Source organism: Falco rusticolus, chromosome 2 (genome assembly GCF_015220075.1).
Source record: "Falco rusticolus isolate bFalRus1 chromosome 2, bFalRus1.pri, whole genome shotgun sequence".
NCBI classification, from domain to species: domain Eukaryota; kingdom Metazoa; phylum Chordata; class Aves; order Falconiformes; family Falconidae; genus Falco; species Falco rusticolus.
Genome location: NC_051188.1, coordinates 93,434,352 through 93,454,410, shown reverse-complemented (window position 1 = coordinate 93,454,410; position 20,059 = coordinate 93,434,352). Strand labels below are relative to the sequence as shown.

Below are 20,059 nucleotides of genomic sequence, written 5' to 3'. Positions count from 1 at the left end.
TAGATAGCAAAGCAGCACAAGCATCTTGTATCACAGTTTTCACTTTTCACAAACCTAGTAAATTTGTTTGCATAATCCTTATAATAGAATTTGTAGAAAGAGGCTGTTTTCCCTTTAAAATTTTTGCAGGCAATTTATGGTAGCGTAATAATCTAGAGGAGTTATCCCTCCCCGCAAGTGCTTTTGGAGTTCTGACAGTAACAATATGGAGAAAAGAAAGACTCTGCTTTGGCAATTTTTAGGAAAGGGTATGTTCCTTTATATATAAACTCAAGCTAGAGTTTTGGTAGCCAGAACATATGAAACTTGTTTGGGGAACATAAAACCCAACATAACTGAAGTCTTTTATTTGACTGAAAATATCTGCCTTTAAAAAGTGCTTTTGCATGAGACTCTTGAAGAGAGATCCTTTTTCCGCATGGAGGATTGCTTCCCAAACTCCCCAGTCTCATAAGAATTTTCTCGTGATAAAGAAAGCTGAAATTGTTGAACCTTGGTAGTGGGCATTGAGGGAAGGGCTGATGTCTGAGGTGGCTTTGCTAAGAATTTGAAAGGGGTATAGCAGTGGTTCTGGGCCTAGCTCCTGTGGTGGTGTCCTATTGCTGCCATAGAGGGGAGACTTCTTTTCCTCCTTCTTAGAGCTGAGTATCTCCTGTCTGCTTTTTAGACCATCTTACCTGATAGCTAATCATGTCTTTTAAAGAAAGAGCTTGCAGCTTTGCTAAATACCCTCCTGAAATGCCTGGTTAGCACAGAATCTGAAGTTATCCTTTGTCCTGCCGTGGTCGTGAAAGGTCTTGTTGCCATTTAGTGATTGTTGACAAAGCTGGCTCCATGTTACCTATCTTCTGAGAGCTTTAACAAGTTCCAGAATCATAGAGGCAGCTTTTCCCAACCATTTGTCTGTGGTAGTAAGTTGCAGTGACAGAAGTAAATTAGTGGAATAGGAGTAAACTTGTTTGACAAGGACTCCAAGGGTTTTGACAGCTTTAGAAAAAGAGCTCTTTCTTTGCATATTAAAAGCCCTGTATTTTGAGGCAGCAGATGTTTTGTTTAACTGAGTCTGTTTGTTGTTTAGCCACTTGATGAGTGTTTTGAACTTTTAACCTCGGAAGTGTCATGTGGAAGCATTGTTCACAAGTACTCAGGCTCCAAAATCATGTTTAAGATCTTCCTTCCAAAGATTTCTTCAGTGCATACAGTAAAGCTAGATTCTGTATCTCTTTGACAGCAAGTAGTTTTTCAGTTACCAGATGACAGGCAGCTTACAGACCTTTTCTCAGAATTCAGCTTCTCCTGATGTGGATATCCTTGGCTCCTCTTGAGGCAACTGGATGGAGTACATTCACCAGTATTAGTGTTGTCAGGCCTGCTTTTTTTAGGGCAGTATCAGACTTCATTTCCTCCCTTTTCCACCCAAATGTTTGGGTTGCATTTGGGGTTTTTTGCCTCTTTCCAATTCTTTGTTGTCTTTGATTTCCACATATTTAGGAACAGATCATCATATTTGCAACTAGCATAATGCAGGTGAAAACACAGCGCATCTGTGTGTCCTTTGTAGTCAACGCAGTAGCCATAAGTAGACTCTGATCCTCTTTATGATGTCCCCTACTAGGGTCTGTGTTGGAAGAGCCAGGTCTTGCCAGATGTAAACAACTAGTGGAGCAGGTAATTTGGTTAGTTACTTTGGGGAGATACAGGGAGTATTAAATACAGTGGAATCTAGGTATCCAAGAAAAATGTTAAAGACTAGTTTTGGAATAAATAAAAATAATTTTGGAAATAGAATTAATAATGAACTTGGAGTCGGTGATTACTTTGCTTAATTAAGGGAACTGTTCTGTGTCTCCGTCAGAAGCCTTCAAGCTTCGGTATCTCAGTCAAGTTATCTTTAAGTCTGTTGGTTTTGCTCAGGGTCACTTAAAGGATGAATCTGAGACTTTCTGTAGCTTGAAAATCTTGCAAACAACTGTCAGCCAGCTAAGAAAGGAGGAAATTGCTTGATTATAGACAACTAGTGGACAAGGCATCTCCAGAGTATCAAAAGCTTTAAAACTAATTACAGAAAACAAACTTGCATTTTGCAGGACTTCGGAATATAAAGTCCTCATCAGTGTCTGTTGGCACTGACTGTTACCATACTGCTAATCAAGAGGGGCAACACACCACAGAATCGTAGAAGTGTTTAGGTTGGAAAAGACCTTTAAGACTGAGTCTAGCTGTTAACCTAGCACTGCAATGTCCAGCACTAAGCCAGTGTCCCTAAGTGCCACATCTACACATCTTTACATGTACCTGGCTTTGAGTTGTTCTTGTCCACAGTGTACAGAGGCCACTTTCTTTATAGCAGGTTTGTCTTGGAGAATCTGTCAGAATTTCCCAAAACAGATCGAGGAGCAAGCTAATAGGCAGTCTGGGAAATTTGGGGTTAGGTGCTCAAAAGCCACTTGCTAATTGTTTTCATTTAGTAATGAATGTATACGAAGTCCATGATTTCCTGGATTTACAGTTGGTTGTATCCCATGTTCTTGCACTTCTAGCTGTAGCTGTCTGTGGTGGAACAGTCCAGTTCTTAAGGCATACATGTTTCTGACTGGTCAGGGAGATTCATTGCCTCTTTAGTAATATTTTGTGCAAGACTGGTGTACATACAGTGTACATGTTGATCAAGACCTGTACACACAATAGGGTTTTGGTTTGTGTGTTTGCCCAGTTTTTGTCATAGATGGATTTAACAAGATGTCTTGACATCTGCTATAAAAGAAAGCCATTAGTTTATAGAATTGGATGTATTAGGCATAGAATAAATCTGTCTCATTTACCTGTCTGAGGCTTTCACCCTGCTAGTAGATAAACCCATGTCACTGAAACTTACGAACTGTGATTGGGAAGTGTGGGACTTTTAGTTGTCCAGTGATGAGGTTATGTTCAGCTGCTGAAGCTCTCTAGCATCGTGGATTCATGTGGCCAAGTGAAATGTGCAGCCAAATTAACATCTCAATTGAGGTCACTTTTTTTTGTATGCTGGAAGGGAGTGAAAAGGCTTTTTATCAGTTTGGGTGAGGGTAACCTGGCTATTTCTGCCTTATATTTGCAAATGCAGAATGTCGGTATTCTGCAAGCCTACTGTAATGTCTCTAATAAGTCTGAAGTCTTTTCTTCTAATAGTGGATTAGTCTGTTACTGATACCTAAAGCTTGTTCTTTATGGCCTTAATAGGATATTGCTTGAGGCAGTGGATACCTGCTTATTGACCTAAAGGTCTGTGGTTTGCTTCAGACTGAAGAATAGGAGAGGTTTAGGCCTTGATTATAGATCATCAGAAAGTATGCTGTTTAGTTTTGGAGGTTCTTTGAATGGCCCTGTCTAAGGTTTTTCTTTTTTGTAACATCATATTCTTGTTTCAAGAAAACATACTTATGGAGAACTCGCTTGAAATACCTTTTCTTTTTTTTTAAACTCCCTGCTGATAGTATAGTTTGGGAACTGTGGGCATGGCTCAAGTCTGCCTCACAGGAGTCAAAGCTACATTATTTTCCTCCACTGAAAAATCTGACAGACTAATTCAGTTTACTTGGGGTTTGAGAATGCAGTAGGAACAGAGATGCTTGTTTAAACATAATTTCTAACATAAGATGTAATAAAACTATTTTGAGAACATTAAGATAATTTCTAGTTAGCAAAAACTTTTTTAGTGGTCTTCCAATAGAAAAGATATTCTTACTGCAGAAGCTTTGAGAACTTAAATACGTTGCTTCTACATTACTTGAGTATCTTAAATACGGTCTTTAAATTGATACGGCATTCCAAAGACAGAGGTCTGACTTGCAGGATATGTTAAAGGTTCGCACACTAGGTTAAACTTGAGGGATTGTCTGGGGTTGTTTGGTGGTTTGGGGTTCTGCTTTTTTTTTTTTCTTTTTAAATTGTGACTATTATGAAACTAAAATACAAAGAACAACTGAAGTTCTTCATCACTTTTGGAACAGTCTATAAAATAGCTGTCACAGGTTTTAAACCTAGAACTAAGAACAAAACTTCATCATTAAGACTCTGAATGCTGATCCTAGATAAACCAAATTCTGCACTTCTGCTGTGACTATAAATACCAATAGTAGTTACAATTTAGTGACTTCATGAGGTGGCTATGTATTTGTCTACTAATGATGATAAAATAAAAACTACTAGTAGTGTCAGCTTTTCTGCACAGGGTTCCGACTAGATAAATGAATTCTACAAGTCATGTGAAACAAATTAATTTATAGTATTTCCATTACATAAAATATACTGGAGAAGGTGCTTCTCATCCTCCTAAATAACTGGTCCTTCAAAAATCTTATGTTTTAGGATTCCTTCAAGTACAGTTATCCTCCATTGGTTGATGATGACTTTCAAACTCCTTTATGTGAAAATGGGCCCATTACTAGTGAAGATGAGCATGAAAGTAAAGAAGAGATAGATGCGGACACCAAGGAAACTGGGGAACTGAATGAAGCACAAAACCTTAATCAGAAAAAGGTATCTAACTCTGAAGGCTGAGGCAAGACTAGTTAAATAGTGATAAAGTGGGAAAGGAAGAACATAATTTTTGTTTCTTGTCTGGCTTTTACTTTGATTTTTTTTTTACATATTTTTCTGCCCTCCAGTTTGACAAAAGAACTCGGAAAAACTGAAAATTATACTTGTGATTTCAATCTTGGTTCTTGGTCTGTTGAGGACAGTTTCATGCTTCTGAACAAGTAAAATGTGTACTAAGTATTTAGTGTATCTCTGGAATATGGTGAATTATACAGTAAATCTTAAGGTTTCTGTGTTTTGCTTTCAAAGGTTATATCTTTCTAGTTGGTTTATTTTTAATGTTGGGATATCTAGTGGAGTACACTTTAAAATAGATCTATTTCTCAGATGCTTAAGGCAGTATGTACATGAGAAAATACTAAAAGTTAAATATTTATACTTGATGTTAATTTGTTTTCTTAAATCATTGATAAAATCTCAACATAGTTCTCACTTAGGGATATAATTTCTCCAGAGCCTAATCCATCAATTCTGTTTTACAATATAATCTTCCTGCAGTGGAGTTTATCCAGAAATACAAAGGCATTGTTTTACACAAGTCTGTGTGAAGTGATATTTGGGAACATGCAATGATAGTTGGTGGGGATATCGCTCTTGAAAATAGTAGTAAAAATATGAAATCCACGATTTCAGTGCCATAATTAATTTTGGAATATGTATTGTGAAACTTCTGTTTGGTGGAGTAGAATATTTTAATATTACACTTCCAGTTTCATTTACTGTTTTAAGTCAGAATAATTTGAAACACACAGCTCACTAGTCCAGCTGTTCTTGGCTGTCTAATCGAAAAAAGATAATTTCACTGACCTTAAGGTCGAAAGGAAGCAATACATAACCATAGCGACTTCCTGACTGTTTGACCCTAGCTTGTTTTGGTTGTAGCACGTCTGCCAAGTTCTGATTCTCACATGGAAATGTGGAGAACTCCTGTTCAGTTTGTGAATTGGCTTTGGTGGTAAATAGCCTCAGTTTGTTTTTAGTTTGCTTGGCTGACTTAAGCTTTCTACTTAAGTTGTGTGGCTTGGGTGTTTTTGTTTTTGTTTTTTTTTCTTAAATCTTAATGATTTGGTTTATGGTATTTTCTCTTTTGTGTAGTGTAATCAAGCTGCTACTCAGTCTTTTCAATGAACCAAGATGGACATTATGTTCATCATGTATCCATTAATCTTGAGGCATGTTTAAGGCCTTGCTTTTAATGTACTCTTAAAACTTCAGACTATATGTCATTGTTGGTACTGTTTTTCTGTAAAAAGTAATTATTTTACTTTCTTCTTTTGTTCACATTAGTACTTCGTATTTTTCCCACAGCAAGTACACCATGGTTTGCCACTTCAATGTTATGTTCTTTTCCAAAATGTGTTTTTCAGAAGTATTCCCTTATTGTCACAGAATTGTTGGTGTTTCTTATTTTAAGTAAATTTTACTTGACTGTATCTAAACATAAATTTTCAAATATTTTTTTATAAGACCAGCTTCAAAACTAATAGATTTCAAGTGATCTGTGAGATATAGTTACTTACTGCACTACCAGTCTTTATATGCGGACTCTTATCATCACTAAGAAGCTGATTTATTTTATATATATATATGCCTCCTCTTATCCCATAGAAGGGCCTGTCTCTTTGCAGAGTAGAGAGCGCCATGGGTTATAGATTTTGTTAGTAAGTGCCTGTCCTGTAGATGCCTCCACCTTTAATGTGTGCTATAGTAATATCTTCTCTGGTAATTTTAATTAGTTTTATGTAGAATAAAGCCCAGCAGATCACTAGTGCAGTGTATTTACACACTAATCTTTTACTATAACTGTAATTATAAAAAAAAGAAATTGCTGTGTGGTTTCTTTTATAAAACCTATTTTCCATAAAATCTTGTATTCCTTTCGTTGCCATACTTTAAATCTACATAAACGGAGTTCTCTTCATGTTTTATCTCTGTATTTTAAGTGGAATAAAACCAAGGCTAAGCATACTGTTCAGCTAGTTGATCCTGAGTCATGTTACTGATTCAGTCTTCTGTATTCCCACCACCCTGTTAGACACTTAATTCCAGATTTCTTTCATTATTTTTATTAACATGTCCAGGCCTGCTGACATCTGTTTTCTTAATGTAATAGAGGAAAACCCTCAACCTCAGATACCTGCAGTTTTGGATGCACAAATTCAATCAGCACTATTTCGTTTATGTTCTCCAGTACTTCAGAGTTCCATCTAAAAGCAGTGAAGATGTTCAGCAACTCTGCAGTACAATAAAGCGTGGAATTACTGTGATTTTGTTCAGTGTTGCACTGATTGTGTCAGGGTGTCTGTTTTAATTAAAAGTTTTGCAGTGGAAGAATAACACCAGTGCTTTATAATGTTCAAGTATTTGAAGTACTATACCTTAACATGTCTGAAGGTTTCAAAAATAACCAGCTTGGGCACTAGGAAAATAAATGGGGAAAAAATGAAAGCAAAAGTTTTGTTTCATGCTTGTTTAATAAATTATCTAACTTCTATAACAGATCATTTTATTCAGTGGACTTAAAGCAGCTTCAGGGAATAAATACTTACTAAGCTTAGTCTGTAATATAACTTGTTAAAATAAGTCTCCTCATTCTTTGAAGTACCTGCATGATTCTGTAACATGTGTAACCTAGGTTTCTAGTTAATCATTATAACTATCATTTTTACTCAGATGAATTCTATAGAACAAATTTCCAAATCAGAGGAAACTGACAAAACAGAGATCAAACCAAAAAATGCAAAGAAAGCATTAACTACTTTTAAAGGACCTTTATTACATATCAGGTAATAATAATCTTTAATTATTTTTACAATGTGACTTGAACACTTGAGTACTCAACTAGTTGGTTTCCAAAATAAACTATTTTTTCTATCGGAGGAAAATCAGAGACTATTAGAGGAAAACAAGTTATAATCCTTTTAAGAATTATTTTTACAATGCTCAAATACTTTTTCTGGTTTTAGTGAATCTTGGCATGTTTTTGTACAGATTAGTATGCTTTTTGTACTGATTAGTATGTGTACATTTCCTAATTTCATTTATTTTGAGAAACTCGGTTATTTGATTTAGTTAAATCTGTGCTTATCTGTAATGAGAGCAGTGGTTTGACGCTGATTGCATTGGCTTAACCAGTGTGTTTACTAAGATAGCTTTCACTGCTAAATCTTGCTTAAATTCTTCTAACTTTATATGGTGTAAGTGTCTACAGTAGTAGTTTGCACCAATTAAATTTAATAGGTCCAACTTACTTTGTGTGGCAAGTGCTCTGTATAAATTGCATATCTTTTCAGAAGATTCTTGTTATCCAGGATGCTTGCATCTTGCAGTTAACCTGCTTTTTATCATTAAACTAGGAAAAAAATAATAATCTGTTGGCTGATACCACTCTTTCCTCTCACTGCCTTTGAGGTCAAGATGGTTGTTTAGAAATTGATTTAGATGTTAACTTCTATTTTCACTTCCAGTTTGCTATTAGATGAATGAAGAAAATATCTAATATATAGGTAATTCCTTAGCTAATTTTGTAAGTGCTGTACTGAATTAGTTTTGGAATGAATTTGAATAATGACATGCTCATTAGTATAAAAATACTTTGTATGTGTCAAACTTTCCTGGCTTTGAATTGAAAATTATCTTTATAGTCTTTTGTGCTAAAACCTCCTCTGTATATACTTAGTTTCTTGTATGGCAGGGCAAAGGCATAGACAGCAGACTTGTGATTTTTTGTTTTTAAAGAATGTTTAAAATTTTCTGTCCCTATGACAAAAGCAGCTGTGTTCTTCCATCCACTTAAGAGAACCACCTCCTCCCCTCGCCCCCCCCCAAAAAAAAAGCCAAAAAACCCAACAATGAATGACAGAAACCCCAAACCAATAAAAAAAAAAACCCACCCCAACCCCCCAACAAACTATCTTTTTTTTTCTCTTAAATATTTCAAGTTCTTCCATTGGAACAGAAGTGTTGGACTTCATGTAAATTGCATGAAAGAGGAAACTCAGAGGTGCTAATACTTGTGGTCTTGCTCTCATGGAAAATAAAATACTGGTATCTCCATTGTCCTTGCTGTTTGTTTCTTTGTTTTTAAGTAAACTCTTGAGAGTATGCACAGTTGTTGCTCTTCAGTACTCTAGCTTCTACAGAGTTGGAACCAATTTTTATTTCCTTGCAGCCTTTTTGGGAGGCTGAATTGGAATTTACTGAACTGAGAATATATAGTGCCATTTATAACTAGTTACAGACACTTACTTATCTCAGACTTCACGCTCTGCCAATGTAATTAGCTTCTCTCCTTGCTGATACCAGCATTGCCCTGTGCAGGCAGCAGCCTGGAGCTTGGCCAGGAAGCTGAGGCACAGCAGCTCTGGGACCATGAAATCTCCTTTCTGTGTCTCTAACTGCTGCTGCAGAAGGCTTGATGAGGACTCCTTAGAACCTCATGCAGGGACATTCCTTACCTATCATCACTCCTTGGTACTTGTTGACTTTGGTGTATGACCAAAGCTGGCTACTTGTGCTCTTGTTTCATCTATTTGTAGTCATACTCACTAGTTGTCTGTCTTGTTCAGACGACTATTGTATTCACGTTGGATACCTTACTATGAAAGATGGGTCATTATTGACTTTACTCCTCAATGAGCAGTTTACTTGCACTGTCTGGTGGAAGACTAGCTCATGTAGTGTATTCTGAGACAATTTCTAGTACAAGCCGAAATGGTTACCCCACACATCAAAGTAGTGTTGAGTTACCCCCACATACAAGAAAGTAGTGTTTCTGTAAAAACTAAAAAGCTTGGGTGTTCATGTAAAATAAGACATCCCCACTCCAAACAACTATGCACCACTCAAGCTGATTGATTTCACAGATAACAGGCATATAGCTATGGCCCTGCAAGACCACTTCCCCCTTTCTCTCCCCTCCCCCCCGCTTTTTTTTTTTTTATTTTTTGGTCAGTAGCCACAGTTGGTGGTAGAACAAGAAAGATCAGGCTCTGGCAGAAGGTTCCTTTCTGTGAGCTCTTTTTGTGGCTTGTTCTGATGCTAGTTACTGCTTGTCTGTCTCATTTATGGTTCATCTTGTAATTGCTGTAACACAGCTGCAGTATACAGTCTTAAGATAACGAAAATACTTTGTAGCTACAGTCCTTCCTTTCCCTACTGTTGTTGGTTACTTAAGTCGAGAAATTGGGAATGAAAAAAAAAAACTGAGAAGAGGAGGTTACACTTACCCTATTAAACTGTTTTAAACCCGTCAGTTTCTTGCTTTCTGCCTCACTCAGCACACTTCCTTTTTCTCCACTGAAAAGAAATAAATTTTTGCATGTGGACTGTCTAATGCATTGTAAAACATAAGCACACACTCGGTCACTGTTGTACTTAGCTTCTGGCATTGATGTTCAGGCTTTCCTGAGAGCACCAGGGATTTTTCTTCTCAGCTAATACACTGGTTTGTTTTAAGTAAGAGAAGAAAGAATTGGTGCTGTAAAAGGAGGTCTTTTGAGGAGGTCAAACAAACATGAAATTGGCATTTTTAAAAAGGGGAGAAAGGAGGAAAAGGTAACACATTTTTTTGAAAAAGGCTTTCTTTCAAAAGAATATGCAGTTCTGTAATGCTGCATAGTATGGCAGTTCTTTGCATACTCCTAATGGGATATATTGAAAGAAAGACATTTTTCACTTTTTACTTTTGTTTCATCTCAACTTGTATACAAGCATGCCCTACTTCTTGCCTAGAAGTGTTCATTTGATTGCTTATTCCAAAATGAGTTGTGTTTTTTGTTATGGTTTACAAGATTTCATGCATGACTCTCCTAATTGCACAAGAATATTAAAAACAAGCAATAGCTATTTACACATGTCACCATAAGTATGTGAAGACTGACTCATAACCCCAAGTGAATTTAGCTGTAGCGGTTGAAATGATCGCCACTTGCAGATATCTGCCTGCTCCTCTTACGTGTGCCCTATAACCATTACAAGGTTAGATAGCTGGAAGTTATTGTCTGACACTTTATACTCTTTAGTGTTAGCATAAATTAAAATTAGCACTGCTTCCCTTTAACGTACTGCTCCAAGATGTAGCGGCTGAAATGACTGTATATATCTGTTGGCTACTCCTGCTTTGCCAGATGGTCATGCTCTTCCAGATGGAAGAAGTCAAGGGCAGTGATCAGCTGAGGCAGCTAGGTCTGCTTGTGGTCATGAGTCAACCCTGAGCTTCACTACAAAATTTCTGCATTTTGTTTTCACATATTTTTCTGATGAAAAACTGTTTATAGTGACTGTAGCTGCAGGGTTGAAAGTATTTTATTTTCCTGTAGGTATGGTCAGGGTTTTTTTCTGCAATATGTTGTAAAGATAATTTGAAGAAACTAATTCTTCTTAAATTCCTTATTAGCCCAGCAGAAGAGCTGTATTTTGGATCCAAAGAAACCGGAGAGAAAAAATGTTTGATAGTTCTCACAAATGTCACTAAAAATATAGTGGCTTTTAAGGTAAGTATTTTATGTGTGGCCTTGTTTATTAAATGTGTAACTTGTTTTTGATAGGGAGGAAGAATACTATTATAATACTGTAAACCCACTTTTCAGTCTAAAGTTTTTATTCTGTTGTGTTTTTTGAATAAGTTCAAAGAAGTCTTCTGGCTGAATTTATGCCTATTATGTACCACCCAAAGGGGATAATCAATAACACAAATCTTTGGAGCATTTACTGAAAAAGAGATATGGTCATGGTTAGTTCTTTAGTTAAGAATCTAATGCTTCCCAAGAAAGAAAGGCTTCAGTGTTAAAAAGTCATCTTTTTAGAATTTTTCTCCTTTTTAAATGTTTGCTAGGAACAAGTGAGTAGTGCTCCAAAATGACACAGTTCTAGCTGCAAATGTCAGCATCAAAGGAATGAATGCATCTGCATTTGCTTCAGAAATACTGAGCTGACTGGCATCTTGATTTGGTTTTCCACCACATCTCTTCTGCTCTCTGCACACAGAAATAACAAGTTTCCGTACTTTCATTTTCCATATTCCATACTAAAAATTTTAGCATACAGTCCACTTGATGTTCTTGTCTCTTCCTAAATAAGTACATAAGAGAGAAAACCAGGATATGATAGAATTAGAAAGGATAGAAACGGTGAGAGGAAAAAGTGAAATGCTAGTGTTTGATTATTCCTACAAAATGAAGTATTTTAAAGAAGTTTTGTATTACCATGTCTTAATATTTAAACTTTTGGAGATTTTAATTATTACAGAGCAAAGGAGGTTCTGAAACAAGCATAGCTGGTGCATGCATTTACTATATGCTTGCTTGGTATTTCTTGTTTATAGGTAAGAACAACTGCTCCTGAGAAATACAGAGTTAAACCCAGTAACAGCAGCTGTGAACCTGGCACATCACTGGATATAATAGTTTCTCTTCATGGTGGTAAGCAAAGTCTTAACAACAGAATTTGTAAGAAGTTGGACAAGTTTTATTAACAGGCTGATGTTCGAGATACTAACCTTTGTATGTGCTTGCTGGGGTGTAAGAGTGACTGACACCCATGTCTACTTGATTGTTGTATGAGAATGTTACTATTTGTAATAAATCATAGATGTCAGACAGCATTTGAGTAGCTGCCCATACTGATTTACTACTTCACTTAGGCATAAGCAGCTGTTGTCTTCAGCCTGTTCTGTTTCTTGTCTTAAAAAATTAAAGAAAAAAAAAAAGTTGCAGTGGCAGCTGTCTGATTTGCGCTCTTACAGTAGGAGTTTGTGTGTGGTAAATCACATTCCTAAATCGTTGCAAGGATAGGTGAATTTGCTGGAGAATGCATTCTTTACAGAATTCTGGGTTATCCTTGAATTGTTCAGATGAAACTAGTTAAAGTTAAAATGTTTAACTGTTAAAATGTTTAATTGTTAAAATGAAACTGTAGAATTTTGGGAAAACTGTAATTAAAGTTACTGAGCTTAAGAGAATGATTTCATTGTTTTTATTTCTAGTAAGTCAGTGTCTGATGTCCTGCAATAAACAAGCTCTCGTTTTAAAACATTTCTGTTCAAAAATGCTTCCATATGCTTTGTAGTATTGTCTTTTTATGTAAGCACACTTTTGGTTTTTTGTTTCCTTGAGGGCAGGTTTTGCAGCTTCTCTGCAAGATCGTTTCCTTATAATGGCAGCAGAAATGGACTTGTCTTCTGGAGCAGGTGTACCAGAACTTACTCAGTTTTGGAAAGAAGTCCCTAGGACCAAAGTGATGGAACATAGGTGAGCATATGGTTTTCTTTGACAGCGGGGGTTTCTAGCCATTACCATTTAGCTGATTTATAGCACTTGCATATCATAATCAGTGAAGGATTCTCCAAACCCAGTTGTGTGCTTACTGACTGAAGTATCTTGCTGAGGCTTCTGCTGTTTTAACTGGTTAAAGGTGTTTTCAATGCATAAAATGTCATGGTATTCTGTACGTGATCATTTTATTGTTGTTGTTGTTGTTCTTGTGCTAATGAAGAGTTAAGTTGAAAAAAATATGAATGGATGTGACAATACATGTGGGCAGTGGATTTTTTTTTTTTTTTTAAATAAGAATGCACCACTTGAGTTTTCTAGAAAGAATCAAGCAAGGAAATAAGACACGTCAAATGCAAAACTTTTCTAGACAATATAAAATATTATTCCCTTTCTGCTAAGGAAGATCATAATTTTGTAGAAAACTTCTGTAAAACCTGTGACGTGCTCATATGTGTGTTTTCCATATTTAATCATGGAAATGTATCAGGAGGAAAATAAGTTTTTCCATACACTCTTTTAAATGTACCTGTTACTCCTCTCTTCCATCCATTCGCATCTAGCTGTATCGCTGTACATTTCTAGGAGAAGTTCACTGTAGTTCTCTTCCATCTAGAAGTCTTGAGGCCATGGTATTGAGATGCTCTTTCACCTTTAAAAAAAATAATTTGGCTGTATTTTTACTTTAGGTTCTTCCTGGGGTTTTGGCTTGTGTTTTTCTTTAACATGGAAAAAGTATTTTTGAGACTTGATGCCTAGGTCTTGCTTTAATGCTTTGAATGCTTACCCCTTACCTCCCTATTAAAAAACAATCTCCATCATGTGAGTGAGCTTAAGCTTCCTCGCACAAATATTGCAATTTTTATTTTAGACAAACCCTGAAACAGTAAGAAGACCTTATTACATTAAATTTATTACCTGCAAAGTGTGCCATGTATGTACATTACTGATGAATAAAAACCTGACCTTTATTTTTTATATACCTATATATTAAAAGTAGTGCAGAATATAATTATTCTTTTTAATATTATATGTGCAAGTACTTCATCTGATGAGTCTACTTAGATTTTATTGCATGTATTTATCCTTTTTTTTTGTGTTGTCTTGCCAGAGAAGTTTTAGCATTTCTCTTTCCTTAAAACAGAAAAATGCCGCAGTCTCAATTTTAACAATTTTTTTAGCAAATAAGTTCATTCCCACACTAATGGACTTGTGTGTTATCAGAGGAGCCTATGCTGTATTTTATAAATTCCATGGGATTCCACTACCTTCAGTTGTGACTTGAAATTCTGTTCCTGCATTTTCATCTGTGGAAGACATGGACTCTATGAAAAATGTTGTTGCTAAAGTTTAAAATGGGAAGAAAACCTTTAGATTTTGTTTGCTGTTCAATAAATTGCTGCACCTCTGGTAGTAAGTGTTTGAATAATCCAGTGCATCCTGTGCTGTGAATTTAAAATGGTGAAGGTTTATTTTAACTGAGCATGCAGATAATTTTGATCTTGCTTTCTATATCAAAAGCTGTCAAAGCGTAATTGGTAGACTGAGGAAGCCTTTTCAGACTATCATTGCAATAGCCATTTAGAAAATTAATCAACCAGAACAGATGATAAAGCACATATAATAACTGTTAGGTGGACTGATTACTACTAATTATACAATGTGACATTAAATTTATGATTTTTGGTGTGTATTTTTTCCCCTTTTCACAGGCTCAGGTGTCATGTTGTAGAAAGTAGTAAGCCTTCTTCTCTGACATTGAAAGAAAACGCATTTAATATTCCAGCAAAAACCAATGAAGATTTACATATACAGGTAATAGTGTATTTCTTTATGCTGAATATTGAACAAAATTGTGAAATATGATAGGCATAAATCAAGTCTATACTAAACCTCTTTGGTACTTCATAAATTATACTATTTGAAAAGCTCAGCAATTCAAAATGACTACATCAGTGGTAGTGATTTAATCGTTTTGTTGAATGGTAATGTTTTAATAAAAAAACTACTTCCAATGCAGTTTGCTCGTTCTTCTTGTGTGTATTACCTATCTGAGGTATCAGTGAACCTCAGCGGTATCTTTTGCTTCCTAGTGTAAAGATGTCACCTGCTTGATACAGGCAATAGAAGCTATCCATAACTTAAAATTTTAAGCTCCTTTAGTGGAACAGATTCCTAAAGTATTTAGTGGAAAAAAAAAAGGGGTCACTAAGAGAAGTGGTTTTTTTTTTAGTTTTTCTTTCTTTTTTCCTGTGCTTATAGTTATTGGCTAAATAGCTCTAAATTTACAAGTATTCATATGCAGTAATTCTAATTTAATGAAACTATTTCTGTTTTTAGCTAACTCGTTTACTACAAATTAATAAAAGACTTCAAGAGCAGATTGATCGCTGCCTCTGGTTCCAGCAGTTGACAGTTGTTTTATCATTACTATCAGTTACCGTTTTTGCCTTCTGCTTCTACCTGACATGTATCCAGAGAAGCTAAAAAGAGTTGCTGTTCACTGGATGTGCTGCCGATCATGGTTGGTTGGAATGGAAGAGATTGCAGTGCTGCGCTCGGATTCTGAAACTGCCAAAATGTTGTTTGTGATCCCTCAACAATGAATGATGATATAATTTGCTGAAAAAAAAAAAAAAAAAAGAAGAAATTTATGACCAGCAAAGGAAATTACTGAAAGTTGACACTTAAAACAGTTCATGAAGATGATGTTAGAGCTAGGACCTATTTTTACTGTACAACTCAATAAATAATACTGAACTGGAAGAAGGGAACCACATACAACATAATTTAAAACTGTTTAGTTGGTTTCTTTTCCTCTGTTCAGCTGCTTTACAGTATTTCATTTCTTTTCAGCATATTCATTCTTACATTCTGAATTTACTCTCATAAAAGGTGCAAGCAGTCAACTTAATGTATTCTAAAAGTTATCCTGTTCATTCAAGAAAATGTACAGAAATTACACAGTACAGGCAGATTTTTTTACATAATCTCTGTACATGCACGTATAAAGGAAGATACTGCCTGTTAGTAATTATTTTGGTAATTCAGGCTCATTGCTTTCATTGGTTAAATTCCTTATTTTCATGCTTTTTCTGAATGCAAAGTTATTGTACGTATTTCCTACTAATTAAGATGCTAATGCTTGTTTGATTCCAAAAATACTGGATGAGACGCTAATCTTTTCATGTTTGTTTTTTTTTTTCCCCCTGAAAGCAACTCTTAGTCAATTGTGGCAGTAGTGTAAGAGTTGAACATTTGATGACCTATTATTGGTTCATGAAAAGGCTAATAAATAGTCAGTGAGATGTGCAATATATTTAAATTACAGCTGAATTTATGAAAATTTATGAAAAAAACAAGTCAAGTCAGGAAGATTAAATATTGTTGAAGGCAACATAAAAGTGTTATATCTCCCATTTGTCAAAAATTGTTGTGGAAATGGTGTATGAAGCTAGTGAGCTAACGAGGATTCTTTGTACTCATTGCTGTAAATATGTATATTAAAATGATAAACACTTAAAAGGAGACTGATGATATCTTTCATACATTTAAAATTTTCATTCAACGAGGTGTAAAAAATTAAAATAATTTATTTACTAGAATTAATTTTTGCTACAAATTGGCTTTGTAACAGATCATTTAGTTTTGTCTGCTGACTTCAGTATATGAAAAGAGATTATTGAGGAAAAATAAAGGTCATAAACTGCTTCTGTCTTTTTGCTTACAGTATCTCTCCAGTGTGTTGCAGATGTAGTATCATTTCTAGGAAATAGAAAAGGGCAGTTTTAAAAAATGCATTAATAAGCAGATTAACTAATAAAGCAGCACTACAATTACTAAAAAAATTACCATGTAAAAGGCAAGTCTACAGAACTGTTTGGTGCAGTCGTCTGTCCTTTCTTAATTTATACAATGTTTTACCACATCTACATTTTCTTGATTTTTCACTAAACTAATTTCTGTTCAGTTTGCTTTTCAGTATTTTGTTTTCTTAATTTCTTAATTAAGAAATACCAAGTTTTATTAATGAGAACTTACATTGTTCACTGCTTACTATGAAGCTGTTATTTGCGTTATTTTCATGTGCTTGCAACTCAGATGCTTTGCTTCCAACAAAATGGGTTGTTGTTTTACTGGGAAAGGTAACGAAGTAATTTGTAACTTTAACATAATATTAACCATGCTTTTAAAATGCCAATTGTTTAATTTGAGTGGATTGAATAGCACTTTACTGTAAAATTGCAAAAAATATATTCTTAGAGTATTTGCCAATATGAATATTTTAATGTTTTGGTGCTTTCATATGTTTTCAGTATTTTATTACTATGTTGGTATTTTCTTTGTATGATGAATCAGATGAACATCTTTTCTATTTTAATATGTTTTAGAAAAATACAGTAACAAAATAAATATGAGGAAATATGTAGTCTTGAATGTTTAATTTTTTAAAAATTGCTGCATCTCCTGAGGTTTTGGTTTTCCTGCAGATACTTATTATGAAGGAGGGGTAAATATAGTAATGACCCATAGTCTGTTGTATAATAGAAGTTGTGGTGTTACTTGTCGGACAAATGTAAAATAGAAGATTGTGAATTCTTAGACAGAGTGCCTAACATAGCACATGATACTGGCATGTAAACGCTACCGTATCAGGAATAATACAAATCCACACAATGCAAGTATATGTATATGTAAAACTAAGTATTATTTACACATCATTAAATATCACAGAGTAAATGGAAAAAAAAATATATAAGAAAAAAAAAAGAATGGCAAAGTAACAGTATTTTTTTCTTAAATAGAAATTGATGGTAGTCTGCTTTGTGTTTTTCTTCTGTGAGAGCTTCATTGTTCCTGTCACCACAAAACATAATGGTGATCCATCAATATTTTCCCTGTTTTCAGTAATTTCAGCTTCTGTTTGCCAACCTTTGGAAACATAGGTTTCAGCCAGTCCATTTTGGAAGGTTTTGTGTCTAACACACACTGAAGTTACAGAGTACACAGCCATAATGTAGTTCGATATGATACCCAAAATTGAGATAATAGACAAAAGATTGTTCTCAAATATTTTATTTTTATTTTTTCACAGTACATGAAAACTGTTTGTAAAGCTGGGGAAATTTAGAATTTAGTTCACAAAATGGGATTTGATTACATGAACTATTGAGACAAGATTTGATTTTCCTTTCTGTCATTGTAGATTAGCAGTTAATCTTAGCATTTACAGACAATTAAGAGACAGCAATGTCTGGTAATCCTAAAAATTAAGTAATTGGTGCTCCAAAGGAGCAGATACTCTTTTCCTAGCAAGCAATTTTTATGCCCTATTTTTAGGTTCAGTTTTTTTACTTTATTAAATAAAAATTAGTTTTAAAACTTCATAGTGTTTTGTTTATCATCTCTACCTGGGGGATAGCTCTGAACTATAGGAACAGGTGGTGTCACAGTGACACCATTCACAGTGGCACTGTTGTTCATCCTGAAATTATTTACAGTGGTTTAATGTTACAGTGTACTTGAATGCTTGAAGAGAAATCAAGTCTGGTTTGCAAAGGAAATATATTTTTTGAACAGTGAAAGCAGGATTTTTTGCATAAGGGCATAGCTATATTGAAGTTTATTAATTAGATGCAAAAAGTAAGTATCTTAAGGAAGAAAACACATTGGAGTAGGCTAATTTTGGGGGAAAATCTTGATTATAATATTTTAATGTATGAAACAATTCTCTCCCTTCTTCAGAAAAATAGGCACTTCCAGACGAGTGTAATGTATTTTAGACATCTATAAAAAAGAAAAGAGGGAGAGGCAGCAGGGCCAGGAATAGGTTTTCTTGATTGCCTTTCTATTCCATCTGTGATTCCCTACCTTAGCCAATTTGTCTCTAATATCTGCGTTCATGTTCTCTCAAACATTTGTCCCTGCTTCCAGATGTTATTTTGTGTGGGTTTTGTTGACTGTATGGGGCTTGTAGAGAGGACTGCACTGTCTTGAGGATCCTTGTACTTTCTGTGTAGTTGGACTGGCAGCGTAAGGGTATGAATGCTGTTCACAGTGGACGGTTTGTTTAGTTCTTTCTTTTTCTATGGCTTTATTGTGAAAGCGGACATTTGGTCAGAATAATAGAACAAATCGAAAATTGACCAAACAACACTGTTCTGCAAAACACATCACAGGTGGCTGTAAGAATTCACTGGTTTAGATCTTGTAGTAGTTCTGTGGGTTGTTGTGTCCGAGACATGAAGATACCTGCGTTTACAGTATATGTATCAGTTTAGGAAGAGCAGATCAGTTCTCATTAGTCAGGGGCATGTGGAGTGCTCTTTCCTGAGGTTAAAGATGACATCTTAAGTCAGTGTCTGAAGTGCCTGGCTTGTTCCCTGTTCCCTGGAAGATGGCTCACTAAGGAATCACTGAGTCAGTATTATGGAGATTGCTACATTTCCATTATTTATGTGTTAAGACAGTTAAGTGAGAATACTTCAAATTAACAGTGGTTTTCAGTGTGCCTGTTTCTTGGGCGTACTTCAGCATCAGCAGCTTTTGGCTGTTTCCCGCAACTGGTGAGGAACGTAACCTCCTGTTTTTCGGTTTTCTCAGCTGTTTCAGTCCCATTTTTCAGTTTGAGCATCACTATTCTTGCTGTTGCTGCTTTTATAGTGAACGCTTACAGTAGTACACTTAGACACAACTTGAAAAATAAAGTGCAGAAAACCCACTTCTCCAGAAACGTGGCAGAGGTGAGAGGTTTTCCTCTTTGCAGAGGAGATGAGTGAAGTTCCACGTGCCAGTCTTGGCTGAGACTGATACAGGTACTTTTGTAATAGATCTGTGCAATTACTACTTCGCAGCTTCTGAGCCAGAAGTACTGAGATGCACAAGTTGCATGAGCAAACAGTAAGCAGCTTGCCAGATTTCTACCAGTAGGCGTCTTGGCTCCTGGTTTGCTTTACTCACGAAACGGGTCCGTCAGCCTACCTATTTAGCATGCTCTAAGTCACTTCTGTTTTCCTAAACACTGAAAGAAGCACTGGGCTAACAGCTGAAGAGTGTTCAATTACTGCTGTATGATTGTGGCTAATAGCACGCACTGGTTTTTTAAATTGCACTAGGCAATTCATTCTGACATATTGCTGAAGTCAATAATGAAGTCCAAACACAAAGCCCTTTGGGGAAAGAAAAAATACTACTGATCAGTTGCCAGTGAT

At 35.5% G+C, this 20,059-nt stretch overlaps 1 protein-coding gene across 2 annotated transcripts in view; it reads left to right on the top strand.

Moving 5' to 3' along the window:
• Positions 1-16,100, top strand: part of MOSPD2 (motile sperm domain containing 2) — a 36,132-nt gene extending 20,032 nt beyond the window's left edge. For both annotated transcript variants that reach the window (XM_037377365.1, XM_037377366.1), the window contains exons 9-15: positions 4,348-4,518; positions 7,252-7,364; positions 10,976-11,072; positions 11,903-11,999; positions 12,698-12,827; positions 14,561-14,663; positions 15,189-16,100. In XM_037377365.1, the coding sequence (XP_037233262.1) occupies positions 4,348-4,518; positions 7,252-7,364; positions 10,976-11,072; positions 11,903-11,999; positions 12,698-12,827; positions 14,561-14,663; positions 15,189-15,335 (858 nt within the window). In that variant the 3' untranslated portion in view covers positions 15,336-16,100. The remainder of the gene's footprint in view (positions 1-4,347; positions 4,519-7,251; positions 7,365-10,975; positions 11,073-11,902; positions 12,000-12,697; positions 12,828-14,560; positions 14,664-15,188) is intronic.
• Positions 16,101-20,059: the final 3,959 nt, after the last annotated feature.